The sequence below is a fragment of the Otolemur garnettii genome, unplaced genomic scaffold (assembly GCF_000181295.1).
Source record: "Otolemur garnettii isolate 467f Iridium unplaced genomic scaffold, OtoGar3 scaffold00029, whole genome shotgun sequence".
Taxonomy (NCBI): Eukaryota; Metazoa; Chordata; class Mammalia; order Primates; family Galagidae; genus Otolemur; species Otolemur garnettii.
In genome coordinates, this window is record NW_003852424.1 from 8330833 (window position 1) to 8345337 (window position 14505).

The 14505-nt window shown below is 49.5% G+C and overlaps 1 protein-coding gene across 1 annotated transcript in view; it reads left to right on the top strand.

The window, feature by feature from the left end:
* The window catches only part of FAM174B (family with sequence similarity 174 member B), a 24237-nt gene extending 12014 nt beyond the window's left edge, over positions 1-12223 (top strand). Inside the window, exons 2-3 of the mRNA XM_003788816.3 lie at positions 4741-4872; positions 11892-12223. Coding sequence (XP_003788864.2) covers positions 4741-4872; positions 11892-11895 — 136 coding nt within the window. The 3' untranslated portion in view covers positions 11896-12223. The remainder of the gene's footprint in view (positions 1-4740; positions 4873-11891) is intronic.
* The last annotated feature ends 2282 nt before the right edge of the window (positions 12224-14505 follow it).

Here is a 14505-nt window from a genome sequence, read left to right on the forward strand (position 1 = left end):
CCCCGCCACACACACATGCAGTGGAGGGGACACCTGCGTAGGCAGGAACGCTGGCTTGTGAATCCAAGTCTAACTCCAGACCTAGGTTTTTTCTAGAACCAGGTATATTGTCCTTAAGGCATATCAGGTGAGGGCTCTGTTTATTGGCTGACCGCTGCCCATAAGGAGACCAGGTGACATCAGATTCTCCATGGTAGTGGTTGTCTTTGCTTTTTCCTCAGGCCCCGTGCTCAGAGTCAGTCTCGTGTGGTGGAGTCTTAGAAAGCCCCCTCACAGGCTTAGGTCGCCCTAAGCAAAAATTTCATGTTCCTGGTACCAATGCATTTTATGCATGCGGTTCTTTGTTTCTATGAGGCAAAGAGTCCTAGGGAGCTCTAGGGAAGACACAACGGATTAATACTTCAGTTTGAACCCAAAGGCCGGGGGTAGGGGGTGGGGGGTGGGGGGGAGGGACCTCATGTCCCAGCTTGAAGGCAATTAGGCAGAAAGAGTTCTCCCTTTTCCTTGAGGGAGGCTCAGGCTTCTTGATCTATTCAGGCCTCACCTCATTGGCTGAAGCCCACCCACATTAGGGAGGGTCATCTACTTAACCCATAGTCCTCATATTCAACTGTTAATCTCATCCAGACACACCCTCACAGAATAAGGTGAGATCCAAAGTCTGGGCACTCTGTGGCCCAGTGAAGTTGACACATAATGTTGACCATCACACCATTGGTGTAGTCTTGTGGTTTAAATTCATTTCCTGAGGTTGTGTGGTTGGAGAGGTTGGTATGAAAGCGTTTAAGGCCATAGTGTTCTTGGGTTAGGTGTTCAAGGGGCTTATTTTAGTCCAATAGGCTAATTTTCATAAGACTCTACAGGCTCCACTCCTGTGGCTCAAGTGCCCAAGGCACCAGCCATATACACCTAAGGTGGCGGGTTTGAATCCAGCCAGGGTCTGCCAAAAACAATGATGGCTGCAACCAAAAAATAGCCAGGCGTTGTGGCAGGCACCTGTAGTTCCAGCTACTTGGGAGGCTGAGGCAGGAGACTCGCTTGAGCCCAGGACTTAGTGGTTGCTGTGAGCTGTGATGCCACAGCACTCTATCCAGGGGGAAAGCTTGAGGCTCTGTCTCAAAAAAAAAAAAAAGACTATAAACAATCTATAAGATTATAGAGAAGGAGGGAAATAGGTAATGGGATTCCACTCCCATGAGTCATGGCTGAAGCCAGAGCTCTGGAGCCTTCTCCCAGGGTCAGCAGGCCAGTGCTGCCCCAGAGCCAGTAACTAACAAGGTGTTAAGTTACTGTGTTTCCCCAAAAATAAGACCTACCACCAAAATAAGCCCTAGCAGGATTTCTATGCATTTGTTAAATATAAGCCCTACCCTGATAATAAGACCTAGTGATGGGCATGGCTATGCAGCGTATCTGCATAGCCATGCCCTGCATTTGGGTGTGAGCAGTAAGGAAGATGGGAATACCTTTTATCTGCCATAGCTCCTTTCTCAGAGCCGTTTGCACTTACGTGGGTGCCCGTGTGGTAACCGTGGTTGCAGGCATCCTATTGCGCATGTGTGAATAGCTAGGGGAAAGGAGTTCACATATCACTAGCTCCAGCCCCACCAACAAGGTTGGCTCCCCCTGTCAGGTTCCAGAAGAAGATGACTTAACTGTATTTGAATAAATGTAGATTGTTGTATTATAGTTAATAAAAATAAGACATCCCCTGAAAATAAGCCCTAGTGTGTCTTCTTGAGAAAAAATAAATATAAGACAGTGTCTTATTATTGGGGACATGGTAATCAAGGGCTCTATGAGGTTTGCAAATCAGATATTACATTTTCTAGGCTTCAAGATACCTGAAAAAGAGTCACAAACAGGACAGATTCCTCAGGCTGGAACCTTCTGGGTGTCAGTCTTTTTGAGGGCCTGGAGGGACCTTTTCCAGGCCCTCAGGCTCACAGGACATCTCCTTTTCTTTCTTTTTTTTTTTTTTGAGACAGAGCCTCAAGCTGTCCCCCTGGGCAGAGTGCCGTGGCATTACAGCTCACAGCAACCTCCAACTCCTGGGCTCAAGCGAGTCTCCTGCCTCTGCCTCCCAAGTAGCTGGGACCACAGGCGCCCGCCACTACGCCCGGCTATTTTTTTGTTTTTGGTTGCAGCCGTCATCGTTGTCTGGCGGGTCCGGGCTGGGGATTCGAACCCGCCACCTTAGGTGTACGTGGCTGGCGCCTTAGCCGGTTGAGCTATAGGCACTGAGCCGACATCTCCTTTTCTAACATTTGGGTGTGTGTTGGAAATGGATGGCCTCGTCGTGCCCCTTTGCAAAGGCAGGCATTCCCTCCAAAGAGCTGTGAATCATCTGGCTGGAGATTTAGGGGTATCTTCCTGGGAGAGGTGTGATATGTGGCTCTGTGTAGATTGGGGTTCAACCTTCATCTCAGAGGCTTGAGGATGGGTGTTTTTTCTTGTGGCTTTGTCTCAGATTGCATGTGGCATTTGGAGCCATTTCTGGTCTTAACTTTCCCCCATCCAGTACTAGAGATGGAATCGGTCAGGGATTATAAATCATCTAAGGCAGAATGCAGGGACTTACTTTACTCCTTTAGGGGGAGGTGGGAAGAAGAGTCTGTTGATGGAGCGAATGTGGGACCAACAGTATTTATAAGGTGAGCATTTATAGTCCCACACAAAGCCTGCTTCCAAAATACCCTTGTCCCAGGGCTGCTGGCGAGGTGACTGGTCATGCCCCTTTGCCTTGCCCTCTGACCACCAGGAATGGCATCTGCACCATGCTTCCTCCAGAATCCAGTTAGAGTCACACCCGTGCCTCTGTGTGTGTATGTGTGTGTATGTGCTTTCCTGTGATGAAAGCAGGAAGGAAAATTTGCTTTGTGACGAGGCTTGGAGATCATCAGACTTTATGCCTGTTTTCTCATTCTCTCCTCATCTTTTACCCCCTTTTCTCTGCCCAAGGAACCACGAGGAGTCGTACTGTGGGTGCAATAGGTTGTTTTTAGTATAAATGACATGACAGTATGGTAAGTCATATTTTTGGTAAATTGTACTAGGTAAGACAAGAGCAAATTGCGATGGCTAAGAGATGTGTAGAAAGCCCAAAAGTGAAGTTCTGTTTTCATTCATTGTGCAAACTTACGGAAGAGTTTCTCGGGGCTGAGGGCAGAGATCTCACGTGTGTCTTCGATGTAGTCTCCATTTGAGATCAGCTTACTGTCTGTAGGAAGAATGTGTGGAGAATGTGATTCTTCAATGACCCATTTACAACTTTTTGGGTTGGCTGGTTTCCCATAGACAGTATCAGATATTCTTTAAAAGGAGGGACTCCAGAGAATACAAAGCAGTTAGGAAGCCGTTCAAGAGAGTGGAGGGAGAGAAGAAAAGCGCATCAGTCATCATGGTAACAGTGTTATTCCCTAGCGGCATCATAAACTTCCCAGCCCTGTCCTGCTAAGTATCGCAGCCCTCACATGGAGTCATGCTGGAGAAGGAGTGGCCCGTCTCAGCATTTTTTCTGAGGGCCATGGTGATTCTCCACTACCCCCAGGCAAAAATGTAGTGTTCTGACCATTTTCCTCATCACAGAGGCAAAATTGACTCATTTTCACGAGGTCTTGTTGTAGGAGGAAGGTTGCGGTATATTGAATGTCTATTTATTATCACTACGAACAGCAGCATCTGCCAAGAGCCTCCTGTGTGCAAGCTCGTTAGGTCCATCGCCTTGCGTGTCCTCCCTCACCGGTGAGCGAGGCTGTTCCTGTTCACTGTTCCTGTTCACTGTTCATTTGGGAGGAGACGGAGGCTCAGGGAGATGAACCGACCTTCCCTGATCACACAAGTAGAAAGTGCCCAGGCTCTGACCCAGATGCCCCTTGGATGCCCCAGAGAGTGGTGCTTTCACCTGCTGGGCTGTGATACATCTGTCGTCATTGAACATCTGGATCTTTTGTTCACTGTGGATTTTATTTTTCATAGGAATTTTGCCTTTTAAAAATATTGCTGTTGGCCAGGTGTAGTGGCTCACCCCTGTAATTCTAGCATTTTTGGGAGGCCAAGGTGGGTGGTTTGCTTAGGAGTTCAAGACCAGCCTGAGCAAGAGCGAGACTTCTTTTCTATTAAGAACAGAAAAACTAGCTGAGTGTAGTGGTAGGTGCCTGTCGTCCCAGCTACTTGAGAGGCAGGAGGATTGCTCAGGAGTTCAAGACCAGCTTGAACAAGAGTGAGACCCCATCACCATTAAGAACAGAAAACTAACCAGGTGTTGTGGTTCCTGTAGTCCTAGATACTTGGGACGCTGAGGCAGGAGGATTGCTTGAGCCCAAGAGTTTGAGTTGCTCTAAGCTATGATGCCCTGTGACACTCTACCCAGGGTGACAGAGTGAGACTCTGTCTCAAAAAAAAAAAAGAATATTGCTGTCATATATCATTTATCTTGATTATCGAGTTTTTGTTGGTGCCCGAGCAGGTACCTCTGTTTTAGGAGTGAGGACTGTAACGGGTGAGAAGGACTTGGCTGTCAGTGGGACAGCCAGGGTGTTAACCAGGTCTCCCGCGAGCAGCCAGGCTGGAGGCGCAGTGTGGTTTCCTTCCCTGAGGATCACCGTGCTCCTAGATGGGAGGGGAGGAGGGTAACTCACTGAGCCTCATCCACCAAGCAGTATCGTTTCCTCTGAGGCTTGGGCTCAGGGGCTCTTTCTCTCCAAGCTGTGTTCTCACGACTGTGCTCTCCTTTTCCAGGTCCGGGAAGAGGCTGAAGAAGACCCGCAAGTATGACATCATCACCACCCCGGCCGAGAGAGTGGAAATGGCCCCGCTGAACGAAGAGGACGATGAGGATGAGGATTCCACAGTGTTTGATATCAAATACAGGTGCGGGGTGCACGCAGAGGCTTCCACGTTCGGCTGGTGGGAGGGTTTGTTCACTTTTGGAAGCGCCTCTAGGCCAGGTGTTGGCGTCTTTGTGTTCTTGGTTTTTGGTTTCGTGTTGGGTCTTGGGGCATGTTGGGTCCCTCTGTATGTGGAGGGACCTGCTCTGAGCCCTTTACGGAACATGTAACGCCTGGAAATCTGGCAGAGACATGTATATTCTCTACTTTCTCAGATAAGAAGAGGAGTGTTGAACTTTGAGCCAGTCCTGCGCAGGCTGTGTGGGGTCTGGCTGGAGCAGCAGCCAGTGCACACTACTGCACCCGAATCTCTTTCAGCTTCACTAATATACACAGCCAAGGACCTGGGTGGACGGGGTACCTGCTTGGATGCAATTGCTCATTAGCTCTGAAGACAAGTGTGTTTCCTAAAGGTGGTCTCCAGGAAAGTCAGAATGGCTTTGTGACTTCGGGGCTATAGTGTGGGTCTTCAGGTCCTTTTGGGATGGACTTTGAAAATGTGAGATTCTCAGTGGAAGAGGTGGGGTGAGCATAGTTTTGAGATGAGGGCTCGAAGGCCGAGGGAGAGGGGAGTCGCTTGGCTAAGGTCCTGGTAGCAGTGAAAGTGGAACCAAAACCAGGGTCCCAGTCTGAGTTCCCCTTGTTTCATGGCTTGTGCATGGCTGGGAAGGCACGCCTTCTCCACCTGCCCTGATGGATTCTGCAGCATAGCCGGGGCTGGCCTTGCCTTTGGGTCCTTCTACATACATCAGTTTTTCACATTTAACAAAACAACAGTTGGGATTTTGATTGGAACCACGTTGCCTCTGTAGATCAGTTTTTTTTTCTTTGAGGCAGAGTCTCACTCTGTAACCCTAAGTAGAGTGCTGTGGGGTCACAGCAACCTCAAACTCTTGGGCTCAAGCAATGCACCTGCCCAGCCTCCCAAGTAGCTGGGAAGATAGGTGCCTGCCTCTATACCTGGCTAGTTTTTCTATTCTTAGTAGAGATAGGATTTCACTCTGGCTCAGGCTGGTCTCAAACTCCTGCGTTCAAGCAGTCTACCCACCTCCGCCTCCCAGAATGCTAGGATTACAGGTGTGAGCCACCGCGCCCAGCCTGTAGATCATTTCTTAATACTGATTATTTTTGCCTTTTCTACTTTTCCTTGATCAGTCCTCCTGGGAGTTTATCAGCACACTTGGAGAACCAACTCTTGGCTTATTTGCTCCTCTCTGCTATCATTTTCAGTTTTTACTTGATGTCTGCTTCCCCTTCTCTAGCTTTCTTTGGGCATGTTTTGTTGTTTCTTTCTAAACTTCCTCCATCAAATAGTCTGCTGATTCATGTTCAGCCTTCCCTTTATAAACATTTGTTCTGTGACTTGGTCTGCCTCCCACAGACTTTCCCTGTCGTTGTTGGGCACTGCCCTGTCTCCCTGTGCATTCTGAAGAGCTCCCTTTAGAAGCGTGTGCTGTTTTATGGTGGAAATAAAATCGGGATGTGTGTGAACACGGAGGGAGTTGCTGACAGAAGACCTCTCCCTTCCTCGGGGCCTAAAGGCAGCCGACCACTTAGGAAAACTGAGCAGGAATAGCTTTTCTTGTCACAGATGTAATGTATGTTACGGAAATCACAGATAAGAAGCAGGAAGAGTGACCTATTATCTTGCTACTCAACATTGACCTTGAGAGTGTGTGTGGGTATGTATCCGTGGAACTTCCATTTTATAGCAGTGGGGGCTGTGTGACACATGCTGGTTTGGAATGTGTTCCCTCCTGAACAATGTCTGACATTGACCTTTTCAGGTCAATAAGTATGAAAGAACCAAAAACTTAAGCCCCGTTTTATGTTCTGTTTAGTGTTCTTGGGAACTTCTCTGTCTCCACTTGGCTCATTTGTTCACAGGTATTTGTTTTTTCTATTTGGACGTAGCCCAACCCAATTTTTTTGATCCGTATTAGAAAACAGACTACATTTAAATCGGATGTGGCTGAGTCATGACTTTGGGTTATTTTATGATTGAGCGGAAAGAGGAAAATCATGTTTTCGGCACCAGGGTTGTAAGGCAGTAACCTGCCTGTTATTGTTACACGTGTAACTTTCTGATAACATCTCGTGACCTGGAGCCTGCACCTATCAGCCAGGTAGGAAACACCAAGGAGGAAGGCAGGCAGGGTAACAGACAGGACCTCTGGGCCAGTGGAGAGAAGGGAGTGGGGAGTGGGAAAGGGGAGTCTGTAGATAGGAGTTTCCAATTCTAATTCTGTTTTTAAAAAGGCTAATTAGAAGGGAGAAAGGATTGCTAAATGGAGCATAGAGAACCCTGGGGTTTTGAAGTGCTTCCATCTTTCAAGAGGTGTTTGGATTTGGTTGCATGTGCTGTGAGCTTGGTTGGCGTAGTGTGCAGTTGCATGGATGCTCTGGGCCTCTGTGTGTCCCTGGTTTACTATAGGAGACTTTGTTCCACCCTCTAGGTGTCCCCTGAGATGAGGCAGATGCTGGCACTTCCTTCTGCTTGTGTGGCAGGTGGCCGGCAGCTGTGACAAGCACAGCCCAAAGGGGAGAAGGCACTGCTGCTCCTGCCAGTCCTGCTTCCTTGCCAAGGGGAAGGGCCTCTGTGCCCCACTTCTTATGCGTGGAGAAGATGTGGCCCCAAAGGGCTGTGGACATGCATTCTGGAAACACCTGCCTCCCGCCCTCTTGTGGACAGGGCTTCCTGCAGGAACGTAATTAGAAATGGATGAGGTTTCCACTGCAGCACCGAGGCCTGTGCCTGGCATCTTGTCTTGGGGACAAAGGGCATTCTGTGTAGGTTGTAGCAAGAGGCCCCTTCAGGGTAAGCTGGGAGTGAGAGTAAACGCCACAGCTCCCAGTCACAGGGGCGCCCTCGTGGCAGTTGCTAAGCACACTCAGGGCAGTGACTTCTTGGGGTTGCTTCTACTTACTAAGCACCCCTGAATGGCTGGGCTCAGAAGGCCCTTACCTCCCCTCCGTACTTCGTCTAGCAAGTGGACAGTTGGGGTGAGTGTGGGAATGGAAACGTTAGGTGCCGTGAGCTCCTGAGCTGGAAGAAACCAGAACGGGCCTGCGGGCTCCCCCGTGAGAGTCAGGGCACCTGCTTGGGCCTGAGCCGGCATCAGAAGCCATCCCCACGCCAGTTTGAATACTGATCTGCCAGCTCTCTTCCTTGCAGAGTGCAGAGCTCATGTCAGACATGGCCCCCTCATGGCACATTTTGTTCCTGTGGAAAGCAGTAGTGGCAGTCAGTGGGCAGTCCTCAGTTAAGGTGTCATGCTCCAAGCCTGGGCACCTGACACTCCCTGGGTTTTATGTCTGTAGGATGGAGCCTACATATGTGGTGTTGCTGCGGGAATTTGTGTGGCAACGAAAACTTCCTTCTAAGTGAATCTGACCTACTCAGTTTTCTCTGTACAGTTATAGTGCTGCAGAAGAATAAGGCACAAACAAAACACCTCCCTCAAAAAAAAAAAAAAAAAAAACAACAACCCACAGATAATGCTGAGTGTCAGCACTTTTGCAAAAGCAAGGCAATTTCTTCGTATATTCTTTTCCTGTGTGTCCTGGGATGTAAGCAGTAGGGCTGGGGGGGGCTCTCCTGACACATGCCGGGGGTGTCCTCATGCCTGTCCATCTCAGCGTACTCACAGATGGGGCCAGGCTTCCTCCCTCTGGCTTCTCTGTCATTCATTCCTGAGGCCACTGTGCCTCTTCCCGGGGCGTCCTTGTGTGCTGCATGAAGAGGTCAGCTCCTGGGGTGCTGCACGCCACTGACAGATGCCGAGGCAGGTGCTCCTGTGTTGAGGACTGTTTTCACCTGCCAGGCAAGCTGCTCATACAATGTAGGACTGTTACCAGTCGGGGCACGTTATTCCCCTTGTCCTACAACCCAGCATCGGTGTGCATGACAGTTGGGATCTGGATGAGCCTGGGTCATGGCAGCCAGATATGGCTTTAGTTCTTCTGGAGATTTGGCAGGGGAGGGGGAGCAGTCAGCACTGATGGTCTTTCTGAAGTTGGGGGATGAGCAGGGGCCTGATGGAGGTCTCTCAGAGTCACTCACCACCCTTGCCATGTGTCTAGCTTGTGAACCGTGTCCAGAGCAGAAGACAGCCAGGAACTCGGCCACTTCTAAGACTACCTGGCAAGGGTCCTAACAGAGCGAAGAACAGGATGCCGTGGGCAGCCAGGGGTGGGCAGGAAGTTCTTCCCAGGGTAAGTGAAGTTTGAGAGGACCAGGAAGTGAGCCCAGGTGTCTTGGGGGGCAGACAGGCATGAGGGTGTTTCAGGGAGAAGTCATAGCAGGTGCAGACGGGGAAGCTTAACCCAGGTAGCAGTACTGGGTGGGCTGCAGCCTTGAGCTTCTGCCCCCCAGGACCATCCTGGGGACCCCAAAGCTTCAGGACTCAAGGTGGACTCAGGAGACAGCCAGGTGATATTGAGAGAGCCAGGACCTCAGAGCTAGCCTCTACTACAGACAGCCTGTCCCCATGTCATTGTTCCTGGGTGTCAGTCACCCCATAGAGCCTGTAGACCCAACTAGGGACACCAGGACTGCTCAGACTTGGGATGTGGCCAAACAGAGAGCCAGTAGCCCTGGGCTGAACTCAGTGGATGCTGTTTGTGTGTGCAAGCGCAGACTGCTCCCCATGGAGGTGCGTGAAAGATCTGTCCTTTCCCTTCTTCCAGTAGCAGCCTTGGAGATAGTGCCGCTGCAGAAGGGGCATTAGGAGGTGCTCCTGGGGCTTCCTCTCTGCCCCATTGTTTTCCACCCTGTGTTTACAAAAGCAGAGGGTTGTAAATGGCCACCCACTGGATGGGATAAGGGTAGAGAGCCAGGTAAGGGATCCTCCAGAAGGTGCAGTGTCACCAGAGGCAAATTTTCCATGAGCTCATGGGACAGGCCTTATTATCGCTGCTGACACTGCGGGTGGCTCCTTTGTGCCTTCCCATTCTGTTCTGGTGTAGCCATGAGTGTCAGTTCCCTTCCCTCTAGTTCGGATCTTGGTTTGGACTTTGAAAGCTTTACCACTCCTTCCTGGTCCCCTTACCCCTACCCTTGTCCTTGGCGTTGAACTTGTAGTGGAATGCACTGGGCAGCCTGAGGGAGTCTTAACATTTGGGGTCCCTGTCCCTTTGTCAGTGTGTGGGGGGGCAAATGCTCGGACTCCCAGATGATGGCTGGAGGTGGGTGACTAGCCGCACCCCCTCCTTCAGAAGATGGGTTGATGGGTGCTGTGAGGAAGCCATCCTGGGCAGCCTGGCTGCTGGTGGGCTATTCTTTCCTTTAGAATGTTGAATAGGGGACCTTAGTGGCTAATATGAGGATAGCCATATTGATTTCCCTTTAAACAACTATTTGGGAACAAATTTCAAACAGTGTGAAAATACAAATAGTGCAGGGAACACCCTCGTACCCGTTTACCCAGATTTTCCTGTTGACGTTTTGCCCCACTCGCCTTAGGCTTGCCGTGTGTCTGTGTGTGCTGATTCTTTCTGAGCCATTCAAGGGCAAGTTACATATATCATGGCCTAAAAATTTTGAGTATCTATTTCTTTCTTTTTTTTTGAGATGGAGCCTCAAGCTGTCCCCCTGGGTAGAGTGCCATGGCATCACGCTCACAGCAACCTCCAACTCCTGGGCTCAAGCGAGTCTCCTGTCTCAGCCTCCCAAGTAGCTGGGACTACAGACGCCGGCCACAACGCCTGGCCATTTTTTGGTTGCAGCCATTATTGTTGTTTGGCGGGCCCGCGCTGGGGATTCGAATCTGCCACCTTAGGTGTATGTGGCTGGCTCCTTAGCCACTTGAGCCACAGGCGCCGAGCCGAGTATCTATTTCTTAAAAATAGGATGTTTACATCTTTTAGTAAATAACTACCAGATATAATATTTATATTTGGGGTCATGTGATATTATGAAAAAAAGTTACTTAATAAGTTCGATTCAAACCCCATTATTTTCACATTTATGATTATAACATGTCCATAACTAAAAGTGAATAGATGACAGGGGCAGCTTTAACTGGCCAGATTTTCCGTCCTTTGCCAAGTCCCTGCAGGGGTGTCTAACTTGTGTGGGCTGCATGCTGATTTTGTGAGGACTTTTTCTGTTTATCTGTGGTGTCAGATACCATGAAAAGTATGCATGAACCTTTTTTTTTTCCTCATCAGCTTTTATTAGTGTTTGTGTATTTAATGTGTGGCCCAAGACAACTCTTATTCCAGTGTGCTGCAGAGAAAAAAATGATTGGACTCCTCTTCACGATGCCTTGCATAGAAACAGTTTGTAAACTTTAAGGCATTGCACGTGTACTTCTCATCCCCCTCATGTTTGGTGCTGGCGTTTGAAGGTGAGCAAGCTCAGACATGGATTTTCCCTGAGCAAGAGACAGACACTAATTGCATAAGCCAGGGGTCAGCAAACTATGACCTGTGGGCCAAATCTAGCCCACTGCATGTCTTCAGATGGCTCATTAGGTGCCAAGAATGATTTTTACATTTTAATGGTTGAAAAAGAATCAACAGAAGAATGCAGTGTTATGTGGTGAAAAAGACATACGCAATTCACATTTCAGTGTCCACAAATAAAGTTTTATTGGAAAACAGCCACACTCAAGCATTTCTGTACTGTCTGTGGCGGCTTCTCCACTGTGACAGCAGGATTGAGTAGTTGCCACGGAGACTGCAGGACCTGCAAAGTTTAAAATAGTTACTGCTAGACCTTTATAAGAAAGCTTTTCTGATCACCTGGTGTAAACACCTGTACAAGTGCTGAGACAGGGATATGTAGAGAGAAAATAGGTTGTGTATGAGTGGGTTGCTGTGGGGGGCTGGGGAAGGCAAGGGCTCAGTCAGAAGAGTGGGTGTGGTTTCTAAACAGCATGCTCAAAGGTCCTGTGGCTGGGCTGTGCTGAGTTTTCAAGGGCTGAAAAGACAAGCGATGGAGATGTTAGATGGGGCCCTGATGAAAGGCGCTGACTCCTGTTCTTCCCTTCCTTTTAGGTAAAACCTGCCTGCCAGCATGTTGGCATCCTGTGGAAAGTTGGCCAGCTGCAGCCTGGGTGTGAAGGATCTGGAAGCTCTCTCCCGTCCGAGCTGTTGAAACCAAAACACACATTACTTATACAACTCTGGCTCCATGCTGCGTGTTGGACATCTGCTCAGAGTGTCACCATCAAGCTTGTTTCCAGATCACCACATGAGAGTCATTTCTGCCACCCTGTGGGTGCCCCTTTAAAGTGTCACCATTTCTTCTCCCCCTTTTGACAGGTTTTCTTGTCTTGCTAAGCAGTGAAGGGTAGACACATTGATTAAAAAAAATGTTTTTAAAGCAACTGCTGACAGTAGTAAGAGAGCAGGAGGAACAAGAGTTTAAGAAAGCCTGAAGGATCTCCAGCCGTGCGTGTAGGGTTTCTGAAATTCTTCCTCCTGGATCTCTGTGTTAGACCTTGTCTGTCCCCGTGGTGTCTTTGTAGCCTGGCCAGGTCCTCCTGGTCTTATTTTGGTGATGTCCGTGTTAAAGTTCAAAGTCGAAGTTCTCAGAGCTAGTCAGCCCCTTCCAGAACTGGACAAGGTATGAGTCCTTTTCGTTCCTTTTTTTTTTTTTTCGTTTGTAAAGGGTTCAGCAGAAATAGCCATGGCTAGTTCACAAAGAATTTCCAGTATCAGGGAAAGACGTGTGTGTGTGTGTGTGTGTGTGTGTGTGTCCCGGTGTGCATGCATAGCGTGTATACCTACGAAATAGTTTCTCCTTCTCTGAAGGGAAAGGAAAGCTCCAGGCAGCTTTTGGTTAGTAACGACATCCTTTGTGCTTTTTTGGTGTTTCTCTGCTCTGTTGAAGTTCTGTGTTATTTGTTCTAGAAATTTAATTTAAAACAAACAAAAAAAAGTAATTTAAATGAGTGATGATTTGGTTGGCTGAAAAAAAAAAAAAACAGAAACAGGATTTGAAGTCAGTCAGGGCTGGGCCCAGGGGCCCTCTACAGGAACACCCCTCCCACAGATGTGGGGTCAGGGTCCGGGTCAGTCGCCCATCTCTGAGAAGTGAGGGCTCATCTATGGTGTTAGCCAGAAGTCTGTTGGCTTCTGGAAACTCCTCAGGTTGATAGCAGCCTCCTGTTCAGCTGTGCTCCCAGGGCTGAGGTTATTTGCTGCAATGAATGGTGTGTGTGCTTCTGCTGGTCTATTAGCAGTGCCTTTGAGACCCTGGGAGTCTCTTTTCTCTAGAAAGGTGTCTTTTATTTTTTTATCCTCCCCCTTTCCTTTCTGACATTGCTCCAGGGTTTGTGTATTTGCCTGTTTGTCATCCTGCTCTGCTGTTTTGGATGAAGACTCCAGCCTTTCCAGACTTACCTCTACTTTCTGGTTCTTTAGTTTCCCAAGAATAGTAGGGATGCGTGACACGGGGCTGCCCGGATGCCAGGGGTCCCCTGGTTTCCAAGGCTTACCTGGGTACAGGCATTCCGGGGCCCCCACCTGTGAGGAAGGCAGCTTGCGTCTGCAGGACAGAGGGCACGCCTGGGAAGGCCGCTGCAGGCAGCAATGTGCAGCCCTGTGTCACGGGGCCGTAGGGAGCACTGGCTGCCCCTCTGCTCCCCCATACTTCACCTTCTCTGATGACTTTTCTTCTCCTTTCCCCCCTTCCGTTTGCCAGAGGGCTGGGAAATGGAAACAGAACTGCAGCTCCGGTTGCTTTAATCCCCCTCCTGAGCCCTCTTGGCCACAGTGGTGACTCAGGGCAGCCTGGCCACCCAGCAGCTTCGCGCCCTCTCAACCTTTGAACTGGAACTGCTGGCTTGTGCTTGTTTTTTGACAACTGCAGCTGAGTTGTAGAGAAAAGCCGGATTCTTCTGCCTTATGTGTAAACACCGGGCTCTGCCTGCCAGGTGTTCACCGGCTACTGGTCCTGGCAGAAGCAGCCACCGCTGAGAACGACCTTCCACATCCTTGGAGGAACTTCAGTTCTACAGCCTCTCAAATAAAAACCTTTTAGACCCAAACCACACGTGTGCACTGGGTTTGGATGTTTTCTGTTATGGAGGCACCAGGTGCCTTATGTGATGCCGTCAGCAACCTGGACACAGGCTGTGGAGGAGGGTGGGAGACCCACGGGGGTGTGTGGTTCCTGGGGATTCAAAAGGCTTGAAAATGAGATGGTGGTGGGGGGAATGCGATTTTTACATATGCATTTGTGGGCTTACATCCTGGAAGCCGGCTGTTGGATTAGGAGACACTGAGCCCTAATTGTTTTTGGAGGATCTTGGGGGCATCTCCAGAGAACACCGAACCAGTCACGTCAAAAACGGCCAATGTGTCGTGTCCTGTCTGGCCTGGTTTACCCTTTCTATGAGTGCCAGCACCTAAGAGGCCCCCAAGGAGGAGCTTCCTGTCCTCTTAGTCCTTTCAGAGGTGTGTGATCTTCCCGCTGTCATCCTGCCAGGTTGGCCTGTTCAGATGAGCCACCTGCGGGTCAGGAGTGTGTTCCCGAGGCATCAGGGGCTGCTAATGACAGGAAGACGGTCTTGTGACTTGCCTTTCAGTTGTGAGGATTCCCCTGGGGGTCCATCCGCACCGTGCTCCCTGCGCAGAGGAAGCCTGCCTTCTCTGGTGTGCTGCA